The sequence below is a fragment of the Caloenas nicobarica genome, chromosome 1 (genome assembly GCF_036013445.1).
Source record: "Caloenas nicobarica isolate bCalNic1 chromosome 1, bCalNic1.hap1, whole genome shotgun sequence".
Classification (NCBI taxonomy): Eukaryota; Metazoa; Chordata; class Aves; order Columbiformes; family Columbidae; genus Caloenas; species Caloenas nicobarica.
The window spans coordinates 84618411-84636359 of NC_088245.1; the positions used below are offsets into that span (position 1 = coordinate 84618411).

Genomic DNA, 17949 nt, shown 5'->3' on the forward strand with positions numbered 1-17949 from the left:
TTCCGGCTCTAGGCTTTCACCTGTCTCTTGTCTTTCTGCTTTTTCTTCTTGAGCCCTTTGGGTATTCCTCGCTGAGTTTTAAGTGGTTAAAATGTAGCAGAAGATATGTTTCTCTATACAGCCTAATGAATACCACAACACAAAATGTCTAATTATTATTCCTTTTATCAGAGATAACTAATTCTTCTTCCTCATATGTGGCCATCCTAGGTAGGTCACGTGTTTTACCAGAACTATTGACTGATCTGGAAAAAACAGTCTATCTTCTTGGTTCTAACTAGCAGTCAGAATAAAATACTGTTGTAGTGGGATTTTTTTCCGAGTATATCGGTAGACCTAATTTCTATTAGGATGAGAGGAAATGGCCTCAAGTTGCAGCAGGAGAGGTTTAGATTGGATAGTAGGAAAAAATTCTTCACAGAAAGGGTTATCAAACATTGGAACAGTCTGCCCAGGAAAGTGGTTGAGTCACTATCCCTGAAGGTATTTAGAAGACATGTAGTTGTGGTGCTTAGAGATATGGTTTAGTGGCGGACCTGGCAGTGCTAGGTTAACAGTTGGACTCCATGATCTTAAAGGTCTTTCCAACCTAAACAATTCTATGATTCTAATAAGACATTAATTTTTCCTATCATATTTGTATTAACTATATCCTTAGGATGCTACATCTTCAAGTCTATTTTTAGAAAGAAAAAAGAGAGAAAACATTTTGCTAACAGGCTTTCCTTCTCAGGAGAGTTAAGGAGCCTGTGAGGAGTTCTGCTTCTGCACACATTAGAGTCTGACACCTTTCACATAGGAAGTAAACATGACAATCACTGCAGTGTAGAAACTAACTTTGCGTGGCTTTACCAGGCAGTTTACCTGCAGCAGTTCCTTCAGCCAAGCTAGCTAAGGCATCTGCACTCTGCAGTGTAGTTCTTGCATTGGCCCTTTGTGCCTTCCCCTTTACCTACATTTCAAACGTCTTTCTTCCTACAACTCTCTTTGCTGACAATTATGCTTTGGAAAATCTTCCCCGGTCTTTGTGTTTACAAATCTAACTAGGAGGTCTAGTGGCTAAAAAGTGCCATATATTGCACCGGTTTATCCGCTTTCATGGAATTAAGTGCCTGCAGGATCATCCCTTCTAGGAAATAACTGGGATGCATTTTCACACTGATGGACTGCATTCAACACGTAATTCCTCTGGAAAGTCCATTAAACCTGCATCTTTCTACCTGGCACAAGTTTAGAGGAGAAGAAAAAAATCTCCCCATCCCTCATCCTGAAAACATCTTTGAAAGTTCCCACCTTATGTGTTCATTCACGAGAATATCTGCAGGTACCTCTTGAAAATTTCCCGTGAAATATCTAACAGTTGAAACAGACGTCCTTCTTTAAAATAAGAGAAATGAGAAAGCTGGCACCACCGTTAGCAACAGGCACCGCCATGACTGCGTTCAATAATGTGAACACACTAAATGTCAAAAATCAGTTAACCACTTACCGTCTGGTTTGAACAGTTGTTCATCTACCAGAGGAGACTATTGCTGATGTTCTAATCCTGAGCAGCGATAAACCAGATACACTAGTCCATTCCTACTTGTTCCCTGTAGAAGTCTGGCTTTTTCTACGGAACATGAGAAAAGCAGAACTGAAAATGAAAAAGAGCACCCGAAATTCAAACTACAACATCCGGAGTTACATTTACAAAGCTGGACAATCACTGTAGCTCTTTCTGTAACAGTGAGATGACTGAGGGGCCAAATGCCCATTTCCAAGGCAGCCACGCCATAAAAAAAATTATAACATCTTAAAAATCTGATTGAATTTTGAAAATGAAAAACAGATGGGAATAAAGAAATAACCATTCCCTAAAGTGGATCATTCCTGATTTCAGCAGGAAAAACATCAGCATCAGGATGGTATCTACAACGTTTGGATAACTGGGCCTGTAAGAGAGTTGCACGGCCTTTATTGTCCTTCCTTATCCCTGCATTTGCTTTCTCCTCAGATCCAGAGATAATTCCTGCACACAGAGACCCATAGAAGAAGTTTGACTGCAAGGGACCTCTGGGAGTCACCTGGCCCAGCATCCCGTTTCAGAAGCAGGGTACCTCCTGACTCACACTCCTTTGCATGTCTGTGTCATTCTTGCCAGACCCTGACAACACCATTGTGGTCCTGAAGAACATTATTCAGTTCCTCATTTTGTACCACCCTGTGTAGAGAAGAAGAATGGTCTTGTTTTACAACCTGGTGGGTGTCGAGCCTTTCAATGAAGAAAAACTCTGCTTCAGCACAGCTGGTGATGGCCTCTCCTCCAGCAACAAAGCTCCTGCAGTTTCATCAGACCACAGAGTGCCCCTGGGCCCTCGAGCTGGTGGCTATTAGCTCCATGTCCTTTCTTGCTCCATTCAAGCTGAGAAAGTTGGACAACACAGCTGCGTTTGTGACTTTTCTCCTATTGGCTCTTGGTGTGAGACCAAGGAACACCTTGTTCATCTGGAGTGTACCAGTTCTCTGAACAGACGGGCTCTCCTATACCCTTCCACTCTATGTCAGTAGGTTACAGTCAATAAATCTGAAACATGGCCAGAGAAAGGACAACGATGACTGTGACTTGCTCTTGCTATTGTGACTTGTGCCCATTGTCTTGGTGGGAGAGGACTAAGTTGCAGTAAAGTCCAGCCGGGGAGCTGATGTGTCTCTGATGCTCCTCAACTGGAAAGCATCTGCCCTAGTTATGCTACCCAGCAAAACACTGTTCTGTCTCATCTAGGGCTGGCTGCACACACCCATCATAGAGTTTGAGGGAGCAGTATATATCTGCAGGATGCGGATCGAAAATCTTGCTCAGGGGCTGGATCTTTTCCTGCTCGTTCCCAAGGCTTATTTCCACTTCTCTCCCTCATGTCCCTCCTCGCTGGTCAGATTCGGCAAGATTAGGAGCAAACATCAAGTCACTTGGCACCCATGTAAGTACCTCTTTCTCATCTGAGAACGGCGGTGTTTGAATCCCAAGTTCTCCCTTCCTGCACACCTGCAATCTAAGTCCTGCTAAAATCACCTCCTTTCTAACCACAGTGCAAAACACATTAGAATAACTCTCTCAGAGCACGCACTTCTGCTAACTCCAAGCATCCCTCAAGATTTTGCCCGTTCCATTTTAAAGACTGCTGCACAACTTAGCCCTGACTCATTAGGATAAGTGACAGGCATCACTAGAAGGAAGTTGATCTTTAACGACATTTTGCTTTTGAAAGTAACTGTGAGCTTAATCCCTCCTGAGCTTTCATCCTTGACAATGTGTCTCCCCTTGGCCACAAAACATGAGCCTGTGCTCCACCCCACCGTTATGTCCCAGTGGACTCCTTATGACTGATCCAAGCCAAGCGCACAAAATGCTGGCCTCTTTCTTTCCAGACCTTCCTTCAAACCACGGAGCATGATTGCCATCACAGGCTAGGACTACAGGAACTTCACCTTTCACACTTCAACAAAGGCCCGGTCCACGAGGACATCTAAGCATGCAACTTGCAGCTTATTTTTGGTATGCTGTGTGATCAGATGCTTTTTCCCAATCTCTACACCCTACAGTCTATTGTGGTTTTCTCAGGGGTAATCTCTGTTTGTTTTGCTCCTTATGGGTCATCCTCTGGGATTTGGGGTTTGGAATTGGAGTGGGATTTCAGTGTGGGTATCTGACAGGAGTCAGTTCATCCCTAAGATGGCACGGAGGCAGAGCTGAAGAGCACAACAGGGAAGGGAGGAGCAGGTGACAATGGCTCTTCCAGAAAGCAGTTATAGATGGAGAAGTGGATGAAAGAACACAGAAGGCAATGGCTAGGAAGGGAACTGAACCTGAGCTAAGTAAAGGGTGAAACCCCAGCTTCTGTCTGACAGCAAATGGGTAAAAAACGCTACAGCAGTAGCGGTGGCTGTGCCTGACCTGCCATGCAGGCAACAGCCTGCCAGAGCCTGAACCAAGCGTGTGGGTCTCACAACCCTACTCAGCACTTGGGGCAGCGGAGCCAGCGGGCCGAGGCTCTGCCTGCCCAAACGGCACAGGGGAGGGTCCCATGGCGCCCAAGAGGAGCTTCACAAGGTGTCATTAAGGAGCCAGTGTTTCAACGTTAACAGGTCTGATGGGGCTTCTGCAAGTGGCACGGGTGAATCCCCGTGTGCTGGGACACAGGCCACAGTGGGGGTTGTTAAAAGTTAAGACTTCTATTGCAAAGCATTTACGCATCTGCTGGTGACGATGTTAGTGGCTGGCCACGCAGGGCCACCAGACATTACTTGGTGAAGCCCCTGGGATGTGAGCAAAGTCAGCGCAACAGCAGACAGTTCCTTCCCCAAGACAAGGACAGGTGATGATCTCTGCTTCTTGACCTTCTTTGGCCACAGGCAGCCAGCACCACCTGCTCTGCAGCTCTCTCCTGCTGCCACAGCCCAAGGGTCTCTCAGCACGGCTGTTGCACGCATGGGTGCAGGGAACAAGGGCACGGCAGACAAAGTGGGGGAAGAAAGCTCCCAGCTTTTGGTGTGAGTCCTCCTTGTCTACCTACCCAGGGACCCTCTTTGGTCTCATGATGCCTGTGTAGGTTGCAAACACACCTCATCACTTTCCTCGTCCACTCTCATGCCTGTAATACATGTAACCCTTCTTCTGTTTGCACGCACGTGCACAAATGCATCTACACATTTATTTTAATGGCAATGTGTCAGGAATAAAAGCTCAGCTCGTGCTGGTGTTATGCTGAATCCAAAGCTCTGCTACTGTCATTGGGATTACTGAACTGTAATCAGGATCAAGAAGCAAGGGTTGCTCTTTTGGAAAGACCAAATCTGCCCCGTTTCATTTCATTATGCATGAGAAGGGTAACACAGAGGGCTCTTCCCAGTCATTATCTCTAGCTCTTCCTTGGATTATCTGGCATTATCTTGCCCCAGCCAATATGGGATTTTGTCCTCTCCCACTTTCCCAGGTTGACCATGATAATTCTCTCCATAGCTTCAGGGTCCCCTTTCATCCAGAACATTGAACCTACAGCTGTGTGCCATTGCTGACCCCTTTTCCTCTCTGAAGTTGCTTCCTTTCTTCTTTTTGCATCTGTTTTCTCTCCCCTCACCTGCCCTGAAGGCTCTGAAAACGCCTGATGCCATTTACAGCAGGTCTGCAAGTGCCCCCTCAGAGTCCCTATGCTCTGCCAAAGCTTGCCTAAGCCCACATCCCCCATCCACTGCCCAGTCCCACTGTTGTGGGTTCTCCCACAGTGCCTCATATAGTGGAAACAAGCCCACTCATTTGGAGAAGCCTGCTTCCTCCCGTCACAGCCATGCTTGAGGAAGAGAGAATGGGGCTGAGCTTAGGGAGGGGACTGGAAGCCACTGAGCCAACGGGGCCATTAGCAGAGACCGTGTACGCCGTGACAAGCCTGGACTTTGCAAGTCTGAGAGAGAGCATCTGTTCTCCCCTCCTCCACTCCAGTCTTGCCCCATAGCTAGGAGATATACCTTGTGGTTAAACAAATGCAGAATATGGTTGTAAAGAAAAGGAGAAAGCAAATCCTTGTCAGGAATTGATGGCCAGAGAGCTGCTCTCTCTTGAAAAATTTGAAAACTCCTTTTACGGACAGAAATCCTAGCGTAGTGATTTAACACACCTCAAAGGATATACCGGGTTATCTTGCTCCACGCATCTCAAGACCAGGAAAGGAGAGAACCAAAACACTGGTTATCCATGGCTTATTTTCAGATTTCTAGGTGTGGAGTGCTTTTTTTATATGCTTTGACTGACTCTAAATACTGAAAATACGTAAAATCTCTGAGTGTTGTGGCCAATGACTTTGTCACATCTGGAGCACCCAGTAATAGTCAAGAATACCTGTTTTGTAAATTCCCCTTGGTATCAGTATTTATATCAGTACCATTGACATGCGTAACAAGAAGTTCGTGGTGCCACTGAGATAATTTCCCAGGTGTCTAGAGATGTTTGTGCGCTAAGCATTGTCTCTGAGGCTTCGAAACTATGGGAGATGGATGTGTCTCTCTCTTTGTCTCCATGGGAAACCACTTCTCGAACACGTTAGTAAAACAAGGTTGAAAGAAGAATGTGTTTCTACCGTTCTGGAGCCAAAGCACATCATGCCCTGAGTTTCTATAAAATCCTGCAAGGAGTTGAGTCGCCTGTTTGTAACAGTTTTGAATGGGATGCATTTGCCTATGGAAACTAGGCAACAGACTTCCTATGGCACACGTGCGCTTCCTCTCTCTTCCCTCGCCTCTCCTGGAGTTCCAGGGAAAACTAACTTCAGTCTAAATGTATAGGTTACACAGCCAAAGTCCAGAAGACCTTGCAGTATGGAAAGAAATAGGAGACGTGAGGAAAAATGACCACCAGTCACTGTCAGAAAGTGACTTTTCCTGCTTTCCCAGGCTCCCAAGTGGGAATACGCCCAATGGGAAGATTGCCTGACCTTGTGTGCTTCGCCTGGAAGAAAGGTGGGCAGCGCGCTGAGGAACCTGAGGGCTCTCTGAGAGACGTGTCAGACACCAGCTGTTGGGCACTGCATGGGCAGGCACCTGTGGGAACTGGGGTGCTGGCTGTGATGAGCGCAAGTGCTTTCCTGCCCTCCCCACCCAGGAAGAGCAAATGAGGCTGGACTGCAGGGCACTTGCTGTCTCTCTCATGTGACCCATTGGGACAGCGCAAGAGGAACCTCCAGTCCCCTTTGCTCCTCCAGAAACATTCACCCTCACCATCCCTCACAGCCTGCACCCACCCTGTGCGGGGCAGATCCCTTCTTCCTCTCTCGGCTGCTTTCAGACCAAGTGCAAACCAGAGCTGGAGGCAGGTGGTGCCTGTCAGGACCAGTTGCCCTCCAGGCAGGTTGCTGCCCTCCTTCTCAGCAGGGGCAGCCCGCAGCCTCACTTTGCAGAGCTTTATGCCCATGCCCAGCTGGGTGCCCTTGTCCAGCCAGAAGACACTAGTCTGACACACAGCATGAAAGGCCCCAAGACCCACATGGCGTTGCAAAAGCTTTTATTACACACTTAGACCACAGAAATGGTTTTGCCAAGAGCATTTCAAACGAGATAGCCCTTGCCTTGCCTGGTTTGTGTGCGGCAAGAGCTGCTGCTTTCTCCTCAGTTGACAACAGCGGTGGCAGGGGCGGGTGCAGCCCTTTGCCTGGGGCATCTCTTTGTACTCTTGGTCGCCTTCTTTCTGGAGCGCGAGGCCAGGCGCTGGCTTTGGGGGCCAGCCTTGCCGCGCTGCCTGCGCATGCTGCCTCGCATGAGCTTCTTGAGCACAGAGCTCTTTTGCACCGCCATCTTCAAGTGCAATGGAGAAATGCGCTGCTGCTTTTTCTCCTTGGAAATCTTTGCAGCCTCGTCCATGGTCTTGCGTGTCACACACTGCAGCACTGCAGCCAGGTAGACGGGGGCCCTGGCTCCAAGGCGCTCAGCGAAGTGGCCTCTGCGCAGCTGCCTGTCTACACGGCTCACAGGGAAGAGCAGCCCGGCCCGGGAGGACCGGGAGGAGCGGCTCTTTTTGGCCTTGGCTTCGCTGCCTTTGGAGGGCTCCTCAGAACATGTCGCTTCGGGCTCCCTCTCCTGCTCAGTCACTGTGCAGACCTCCTGTTCTCCGGACATACTGCTCGCAGCTTGCTCCCACAGGTATGTCCCCGTTGCGTCTTCCCGTGCCCTGCTCCCTTGCCCACCTGTCCTCCTTGCTGGTCTTCGCTGGTGGTTCCTGTCTCTGGGCTCAGGCTGCCCGCACCTGTCCTTGCTGGCCTGGCCAAGCCTTGTCTGGGCAGGACGTCCCCACGGGCTCTGGGCAGGACCGACCCCGCTTTGGTCGAGACCCTCGGAAGAAGAGCTCAGGCTGAGCCCCTCTCCTGCGCAGGCTCAGGCCCTTTGCTCACCTGGGCAGCAGGAACAAGGGTTCTACTGGGGCAGGGACCAATAGGAAAGGACTTGCTCTATGACCTCACCTCCCTGCTTGTGACATCATCCCTGCTGACTCTGCCCTTTGTGGGTGAGCTCAGGGAGCAGCTCCACTCCCGTTTTGCATGGGAGAGGCTTCCATAGTGCTTGGCATGGGAGGAGCCACTAAAAGGCAGAGCACTCTCTGTTCTCCTCCCTGGCCCTGCCCTGTGACAGCTCTCCCTTCAGCACTTGCCTGTCACCTCCAACCAAAACCCACATTGCCACTTCTGGGGAGAAGATCTCCTTCACCTTCTCAGTGTCTTGATATACCAGAGCTGCGGAACTGCTGTAGTCACAAGGAGTCATTAAAGGTCATCTATTCTAACCCCCCTGCCCAAGCAGTTTCCATTAGATCAGGCTGCCCAGACCTGAGTCCTGTTGGGCTTTGAGTAGCTCCACAGGTGGAGACTCCATATCCTGCCCGGGCATCCGCCTCTGTGTCTTCTCTCCCCTGGGCTGAACAGCCCCACTCCCTCAGCTCTTTCCTCCAGCCAAAGCCAGCATTTTCCTGTGCCTTCCTCTTTTAATGCCCCTTTTTTTCCCCTTCTCTCTCCTCCCCTGTTGGGTAGGGCACAGTGGAAAGTGACTCAGGCAAAAGGAATCCCAAACCAGCCCTGACACCTGCTGTGGTTAAGAAAGACACAGGTACCTGGGGTGTGACTACCTAGGGCAGGTGTGTCTGGGCAAGGCTGCAGAGGAGCAGTGCTTGAGAACATCTCAAGGACTGCAGAATAGTCATGTCTGCAGCACTGCATCTCCTGTACTTCATCCCAGAGGCAATGCAGGAAATGTGCTTTGCCTGGATTTGTACCCTGAAGTCTCTTCAAGTGCCTTCCATCAAGATAAATGTGGTAGAGACATGTACTTTTGATTTCTGCACACTCAGCCTTCTAGGTAGTTTTTCAGATGGCACAGAGAAGTTTGTTTGGTTTTGTGGTTTTGTTTTTGGTTTTTTTTTCTTTTTATACTGTTTTTATTTTACTAAAAATTCATTCCAACATACCTTTAGGTACTTTGGAAGTTCACTCCCTCCTCACATTGGTCAAAAGTGGGTTTTATACTTTCAGCTAAAATAGTATAGCTGGGTCTTCTCCTTGGCCTCATCTTCCTCCCCTGCCTTTCCAAACTTCTCACTTTTCGCCCTTAAACTACTTGATTCAGGGACAGCTTTGTTAAGTGTACATGGCAGCCTGATGAGATGCAGAGGCTGTGCCTGTCAAAGGGTGGCAGTTGGACTTGCTTTTGTTTTTTCCAGGTTAGTTCTAGCGGAGGCGCAGAGGAGATAAATCATGCTGCTTTGTGTAAAAGCAATGTCTCATAAACCCAGAGCTGTGCCTTTCCTAGTGTTCTGAGGATAATTGTGGAGCTTTGGAACCACTCTCTGGGATGATGGAAAGATGAGTAGTCTCTGTGCATGAGGTCATTTCAGAAATAGAGTGTTTTCAAATGCCTGTGCCACTAGCAAGAATGCACTCAATTTTATATTTGGCTTCTGATATTAATAATAAACTCTTGTTGCTTTCCAGTTTGCCCAGAGTTTTTACCATTGATGTAACCAATTTTTTTATGCCTCAATCTGTGTAAACAGTCGCAGATCCAAATTAATATCTATGAAACCTGCTACTTTTGTAACATTGTTCCTTATATATACTTCATTAATCAAGGCTCCTGATATCCATGATCCTCTCTCAAATGACAGGAACTTCTTAATAGAGTAAATGCTTGGGTGGCAGTATTTTACAAATCCATTGGATTCAACTTGCCTAGATTTCTTTAACATGCAGGAAACTAGAAATCTACCTTTAAAATTAGTACCCAATATTCCCAATGTCATATGATTCAAACAGCTTGGGTAAAATACTAAATATTGTAGGAGACTTCATTTGCAAATCATTTTATGAAACCACAACAGAAATTAAAATTCTGTTCTTGAGTCTGCTCATAAAGGTCACCTGCCGGTTAAGGGTATTACTGTTTTCTAGTTTTTGGGAAGATAAGGGTCAGCAACTTAGCTTTTGCCCCAGCTCTCATGGAACATAGTCCATTTGTTCATTTCAAAAGTAGCTTTTTCAGAGTAAATAGGTAGCACAATAGGGAGATGGTGCTACTTTTCTGTATAAGGATGCTGAGACCCAGTGTGGGACAGTGACATCCCTTCAAATCTGGGGCGAAAGGGTTAAGACTTTTCATTTTGCTAATCATTCTGGGAAAAAAAAAGAAAAAAACCCCAAAAAACAACAAAGAAAAAACCCCACCCACAAACAAACAAACAAACAAAAAACCCCCCAAACAGCTTGCCTTAAAAGTCTGCTTGCAGATACCTCACAGGGCGAGAGCATTAAGGGTGTTCTGAAGTATGAACCGTGCAATAGCACCCACAGCACTGGTTTTAAGGAAAAAACATTGCCATGGTTCATGATTGCAAAGTGCCCTTACCTCTTTGTGGCACAACAGGACAAAAAGAAACAGCCTCAAATTGCACCAGGGGAGATTTAGATTGGATAGTAGGAAAAATTTCTTCACTGAAAGGGTTATCAAGCATTGAAGCAGGCTGCCCAGGAAAGTGGTTGCGTTACTATCCCTGGAGGTGTTTAAGAGATGTGTAGATGTGGTGCTTAGTGACATGGTTTAGGGGTGGACTTGGTAGTGTTAGTTTAATGGTTGGACTCGTTGATCTTAAGGGTCTTTTCCAACCTAAATGGATTCTGTGATTCTATGACCAGAAAGTGGCAGCAGGTCAATACTGAGACTATCCAGGGTCTTTCCATTTCCTTTGGGAAATTCCCGGTTGTTTCAGTGTCCTACAAAGGCAAACTTTACTGATGTCTGTGCTACAGGCAGTTGTAAGCAGGACAGAGGGAAAAAGAAAATGCTTATCTTAAATGTTCAATTCCTATTTCATCTTTCATACACTCTTGGTCTTATCTAAATAAGAGTTTTGCACTGATAAACTATGGAGTAATGTACATTAGTTTAAAACGCAGCACATGAGATTTCATACTACATTCAGTTTCTGTTTGATAACGTTCTAGTAATGAACTTCAGTATATTAAACTTACGTTATTATACTATACCATAGTGTAATTTCGAAATAATTAAAAATTGTTAAATATAGGATGGCTTTTTTAAGGATAAAATCTTGATGGTTTAATTGCTAGATCACAAGAACCATATTTTCTAGTAAACACCACTTTTCAAGTAATTTGCACATTTGTTTGCAGGTCCTCTACACAGGAGATTTCTATAGTTGGCATTCACAGCAATGAAAACTATCCATGTGTGCCTTATGTATTTTTCTGAGGAAAATACTGCATTAAACTGCCAATCCTTGTAAGAGAAACCTTGAGTTTGGAATGAATGGCGTTTGAATGGAAAAATGTGTGAAGAGGCATCTGAATAAAGAGCAGAACAAGAGATAAAGACATGGTATGCTTTAATTGGTACAGAAGGTTGTCATTCAAATAACCAGAGCACAAGAACAGTAGCAATTTAAAGACATAAAGACAGGGTAACAAAGAGCTGAAAACAGGTTTGAAGCCATCAAATACTCAAGTAGAAAAATAAAGAACACTGAGACTCAGCAATTTTTGCTTAGACTTGCAAGGAGCAAGAGAAGATGAATCAGGCAGAAGATCCCAGTAAAAATCTACTCATGGAAGATGCCTGAGACACAACCAAAATTCAGTTAATAATAGTTAATAATGATTGCCAGTCAAGAAGAACCTCTAGAAACGTGAAAAAGACTCAGCAGCTGCTGACACCTCTCCCCTGTGGCACTATTCCTTTCCAGATTACTTGGACACGTCTTGGCATTTGTGCATATGAGAGAATGAGCAAGTGAATACCATAGCAGAAGCATGAGCAAAATCAGTTTTGCTTAAATAAAAATCACCTTCCCCTTTCAGAAGAATTCACACTGAGCCTTTCTACAAAAAGCATTGTAGACAACACAGCAATTTTTTCACATCTAGGGAACTAGGAAAAAAAAGCATAAAAATTTAAAGAAAAACTTCTACCACATACATTTATCCTGTTTTCTTTGATTTTTTTTCCTTTTATCCTACACCACTACAAAGGCTTTCATTTAAAAAAGCTACTCACCATTATAGAAACATAGAATAATTTTTTTTGGAAAAGATCTTTAAAAGTCCACCTCTTTATTTTGTTTCATTTAAGACCATGATTACAGCTAATGGTAGTTGGTGTAAAACATGCACTATCATGCACATATATGCATATTCTTATAAAAATGTGGCTTTTATTCAGCTGAAAATGAAAGAGCAGTATGAAACCCCAAAACCAACCTCCAATTCAGGGGCTTTGTCACCTTTCCAAATTACTCAGCTCCCAGTAATGCTACACGACAGTCCCATTTGATTTGTTTGTGGTACTCAAATGTGCCCATACCTTTACTCCTTCCAGTTCAGCTCAGACTGCAAACCCAGCCTACATCATTGGCAACACTCAGCCTCTGGGTGCCAAGAAAGCCCTGGAGCAATCCAGACAGGACAAGCCCAACTCCACCTCACCACTTCCTGAGAACAGCTGCTTTAGCTGAGGGCAGTACCTTCATGTCCCCTGCCAAGATTTTCACAGTTACATTCAGAAAGCTAAGCACTGAGGACAACAGTTTCTGGAATACTGAAATGGCTGAGAAACCAAACTCCAGTTTCAAAGAAACCCATGTAACTTACAAATATCCTTGTTAAAAGTCTGCCAGAATCTTAAAACTGAAAAGGTTGCTAGCCTGTTGCCATATATATGCTTATTTTTCTCTTTAAATGAGCAGTCTGATTTTCAAATAGGAAGAGCTAGGCCAGGCCACTCCTATGCTACTTGGAGATTGCCCTGCTGATGTTTGCTTTTGGCTCTCAGAGGAAAATGCTACAGTCTGGCAATAATGCAGTGCATTAACAGCTGTCCGATACACCTTATTTTGTGAACACAAGCTCAGCAGAAATTATTTCCTGTGTTCCTCCTACCTTTCAGTTTCATTTTAGAGAGACAAAAGCTGAAAAGGCAATTTTATGTGGTCCAAATCAAAGCCTTGTTTGTCTAAAGCTACAAGTGAAGAACTCAACCAGTGCCACACGTGTTGAATAGAGACAGAGTGGCTTGGTGTGTAAAAATCAGAGCTCAACTAACTGACATGCAAGTTCTCTTTCTCCAGCAGGATGAAGAGATCAAACTCCAGAATATAACTTGGTATCATTAAGTCCCTTTGAAACCATCTTTGCAGCATCTTTTTGCTGCATGTGAAACAGGTTACAGAAGTAGCTTTTACTCAAAATACACTTTGAATCAGCCGTAAGGAAACACATCAGAATCCAAGCTGTTCAAAATACAGTAGTCAAGAGTGAGTTTTAGAGTCTGCAGAGAGCTGGTCAGTTGGAAAGAGACTTTTCCAACTTCCTTCAAAATTCTGCAAGTAGGAAAATCTATCCTGTAAATCCTCAGAGAAACTAATTGGCCTATCTATTACATTTGCCATTCCATGGGACCGAAAGCATATTATCAAGGCACACAGTGACATAGTTCACTTCAGTGCTCACTCCTCCTGGGGTGTAGTGCCTCCCACAGCAATTCAGTAGCATTGAGAAACACTATAGAATAGCTCATAACAAGTTGCAAATTCAACATTCCACTGAAATGTCAAAGGAGACTGAGCAAAGGCTGTCGCTTTATTCTGTCTCCTCTGAGACACACCACTATCTTAACTCCTAACTCAGCAAAAGAATAGGGACACCACCTGCAAGAGACAAAAACTAACATTCAAGGACTGTGCAAGAAAGTTTAATAAAATGCACCACAACAAAATACATAATGTAAACTCCAAGTCAGCATCAGCCTGGAACAATCTTCACCTGGAAAAGTGAAAGCAAAGGAGGGTTCTAGAAAGAACCAAATATCCTTTTAAACAGGCCCACCATTACAGACTGAAAATATTAATTGCCTGACTCAAGATTATCTTGATAAACTGCAGTAGAGACAAACTTACACATCAATTTTGGTTTTTTAAATAATGACATGCTTTTAACCTGCCAGAACAGTTTAGTGCAGAGCTATGAATTAATGATGGACTGCACTTTCCTGAAAGTAGCTGATGTCTTGTGAGAGTCTCAATATGCTGCCAGAGACATTTAAGACAAAATGCATCAAATAATGAGAAAAATGTGTAAATTATCTGAGGGGTGACCCTTTCTACCCTACTCGCAGCTTTGGAAATTTTGGTCTGCTTATTTCTCAGACCTGTTCTTTTTCACTGAAGTGCTCCCTAGTTCTCTCCCTAGCATAGATTAAACCAACTCTTTCTTACTCCTTGCTTCAGCACCTTGTGTCATGAGTTTACAGAGCATTTTCATGTTGGATATGACATGGCATGCTGCTTGCCCACTCATGCCGGAAAGGTGCATTGTAACTTTGCTAGCAGCACCTCTGGGTTTTCATGCTGGTTTGGCTAGCAGAGGCACAAGGGCTATTGTAGATCTCATCATGGCAAGGAAATACATTTAAAGTTGCAATGCATTGCTTCCACACCTCTGGCTGATGCGCACCCTCCAAGCCCCCTTTTTGGCACTCTTCAGTGACCTTGCCACCCCAGGTCACCTTGCAAAATCCAGTGTCCTTAAATTTTTGGTAGTCCTGCTGAAAGAGACCCCTGCAGAGGTGGACAACACATCACAGTCAGTGCAAGGAGAGGAAGAAATAAAGCCAATGAGGAGATGCTTGGCAGCATGACACATGGCCTTCATTGCCAAAGCCCAGCAAGGGGACTAGGCTTTCATCATCACACTGCTGCACTGACCACAGAATTTGCAGGTGCACTTCTTGCATGATCCTCAGGAACAGAGGTGCCTCATCATGAGAGCTGCTTCCCCCTCTTGCACGAGCCTCACCTCATCATGCCAGGGCCTGGCGGTACGGGAGGCAGGCAGCAGGGTGCAGCTCAGGGACATGCCAACTCCAGAAGGTCCTGTCCCCTCAGTCGTGCTGAGGACTAGAGTACATAGGGCACAGATCACCCCCATCAGCACTGACCACCCCAGCCTAGCCCTTCCATGTCCCTCCCCACCAGCCCAGTCCTGGGCACTTCCCCACTGCAGCAGCCGAGGCAGCTGGCCCGGGGTCCCCTAGGGAGTCTGCCTGCCTGGCCATTCGCCCGGGACCTCCATCAGGCTCTGTCTCCTTGGCTCTCCTCAGCTGCCAGGGGCAGACAGGAAGGACCAGCACATCGAGTCTGGCAACTCTCTGCATCCCAACAGCTCTCTTGAGGGGCAAAAAGTAACAGAGAAGTAGATAAATGACAGAGACTACTGACTCGATGTACTGCTATGATGAAATGCGCTTCTCCTCTCTTCTGGCCAAAGATCTTTGCCTGCTGCCTGGAAAGACAGAGACTGCCTATAGGCACAGGATAGGGAGGTTAAAGGTGCCATAGTCTTGCTGAGGATGTCTTCAGGAGGCTCCTGGTCTCTCTGAGACATCAGTGGCCTGCTGTGCCCTCCAGTCTGCTGGCAGAAGATTTGCCTAGGGTCATCTCCACCAGTGTGCCATCATTCTCTCTCCTCTGTCTTCTCAGCACGCTTCCCAGTCTGTCTTCTTATCAGCCTTTGTCTTCAGCATTTGTCAGTATTTGCCCTGCTCTGTTTGACGCAGGAACATCCCTGCTCTGTTTGACGCAGGAACATCGATTCAGTGACAGCTTTGCATTTAGTTTCCCTTTGCTTCCTGGTTGCTTGTCTGTGCACCTCATGCCACACCCATGGCTGCCACTCCCAATTCCTGGCAGTCCCAGAATGGCCAGGGACGTCATTTAAAGAGCTGTGCATGATTGATCCTTAATTACTGGGTACTCATCCCTAGATGTAATAGTTGTTTATAATGACGCTAGTCCTGTACATCGTGCAAGAGTGGCTTGGCACTGCTGTCCAAGGGCGCCTGGCTGCAGCATCACCTCCATACCATCTCTGCTTTGGACTGTTGGAGGGGCTCATGCCACTCTGTGCAGAAGAGTCCTGAGTTATGTGGCAGGACCCATTGTTTTCTTCCCTCAGGGATTGCTATTTTCATTTTCTCTTGTGCAGCCTGCACAAGGGTTGGAACACTGTAACGCAACAGTTTAATCCAGGATTATAATGAATATTCAACTGACCTCTACAGTACCATGGAGAAACCATAGAATCATAGAATGTCCTGAGTTGGAAGGGACCACATGGGTCATTGAGTCCAGCTCCTGTCTCTGCGTATGACAACCTCACAGTTCACACCACGTGCCTGAGGGTGTTGTCCAGTCTCTTCTTGAACACTGCCAGACTTGGGGCTGTGACTGCCTCCCTGAGGGGACTGTTCCAGTGCTCCACCACCCTCTGGGTGAAGAACCTTTTCCTAATGTCCAACCTGAACCTCCTCTGGCACATCATCCTGCCATTCCCTTGGGTTCTGTCATTGGTCACTAAAGAGAGGAGTTCGGTGCCTATCCCTCCTCCTCCCCTTGTGAGGAAGCTGTAGACTGCAATGAGGTCTCCTCTTAGTCTCCTCTTCTCCAAGCTGAACAAACCAAGTGACTTGAGCTGCTCCTCATATGGCTTCCTCTCCAAACCCTTCATCAACTTTGTAGCCCTCCTCTGGACACTTTCCAGTAGCTTTATATCCTTTTTATCCTGTGACGCCCAGAACTGCATATGGTGCTCCAGGTGAGGCCGCACCGGAGCAGAGCAGAGTGGGACAATCACCTCGCTGCCCGGCTGACAATGCTGTGCTTGATGTGCCCAGGACACGGGTGGACCTCTTGGCTGCCAGGGACACTGTTGGCTCATGTTCAACTTGCCGTCAACCAGAACTCCCAGATCCTTCTCCACGGAGCTGCTTTCCAGCATCTCATTCCCCAGTCTGTATGTACAGGCAGAGTTGCCATGTCCCAGGTGCAAAATCCAGCACTTGCCCTTGTTAAACTTCATGTAGTTGGTGATTGCCCAGCTCTCCATTTTGTCCAGACCCCTCTGCAGGTCCTCTCTACCCTTGAGAATGTCGACAGCTCCCCCCAATTTTGTGTCATCAGCAAACTTAGTAAGCAATGCCTCAAGTCATTTGTCCCTGTAAGTCATTTATAAAGACATTGAAGAGTGCTGGCTCTAACATGGATCCCTGTGGAACCCCACTAGTGAGTGGCTGGCAGCCCAACATAGCCCCATTCACTAGAACCCTTTGAGCCCAGCCCATCAGCCAGTTGCTCACCCACTGCATTGTGTGTTTACCCAGCTGTGTGCTGGACATCTTGTCCAGGAGGATACTGTGAGAGACAGTGTCAAAGGCTTTACTGAAATCCAAAAAGATCACGTCAACAGGCCTCTCCTGGTCGACTAGGTGGGTAACCTTGTTGTAGAATGAAATTAAGTTGGTCAAGCAAGACTTTCCCCTCATGAACCCATGCTGGCTGGGACCAATGACTGTGTTGTCATTCAGATGGTTCTCAATAACTCCCAGAACAATCTTCTCCATGATTTTGCCAGGAACAGAAGTGAGGCCGACAGGCTTGTAGTTGCTGGGGTCATCCCTGTTGCCCTTCTTGTGGATTGGGACAATATTTGCCAGCTTCCAGTCAATTGGGACCTCTTCGGATTCCCAAGAGTGTTGAAAAATCACAGAGAGAGGTCTCGCTATGACATCAGCCAGCTCTTTAAGCACCCTTGGATGAATCCCATCAGGTCCCATTGACTTGTAGGCATCTAGCTGGAGTAGCAGATCCCGTATGAGTTCTGGATTGATTGGGAGTTTTTTGTTCTCACAGCCATGGTTTTCCAGCCCTGGGTTATAGGGGCCCCCAAGTCCATCATTGGTGTTGAAGGCTGAAGTGAAGAAAGAATTAAGTGTCTCAGCTTTGTCTATGTCCCTGTTAATAAGGTGACCATGCTCAACAGTTAGTGGGCCAATGTTATTTCTAGATTGCCTTTTACCATTAATATATTTTAAAAA

The 17949-nt window shown here is 46.3% G+C and overlaps 1 protein-coding gene across 1 annotated transcript; it reads right to left on the reverse strand.

Moving 5' to 3' along the window:
* Positions 1-7134: 7134 nt before the first annotated feature.
* LOC135989032 (late histone H2A.2.2-like) lies at positions 7135-8406 on the reverse strand. The gene is made up of 2 exons (XM_065635567.1): positions 8346-8406; positions 7135-7652 (listed from the first exon to the last, which is right to left on the reverse strand). The coding sequence occupies exons 1-2, from the start codon at positions 8404-8406 to the stop codon at positions 7135-7137; spliced, it is 579 nt and encodes a 192-aa protein (XP_065491639.1).
* Between the last annotated feature and the right edge of the window lie 9543 nt (positions 8407-17949).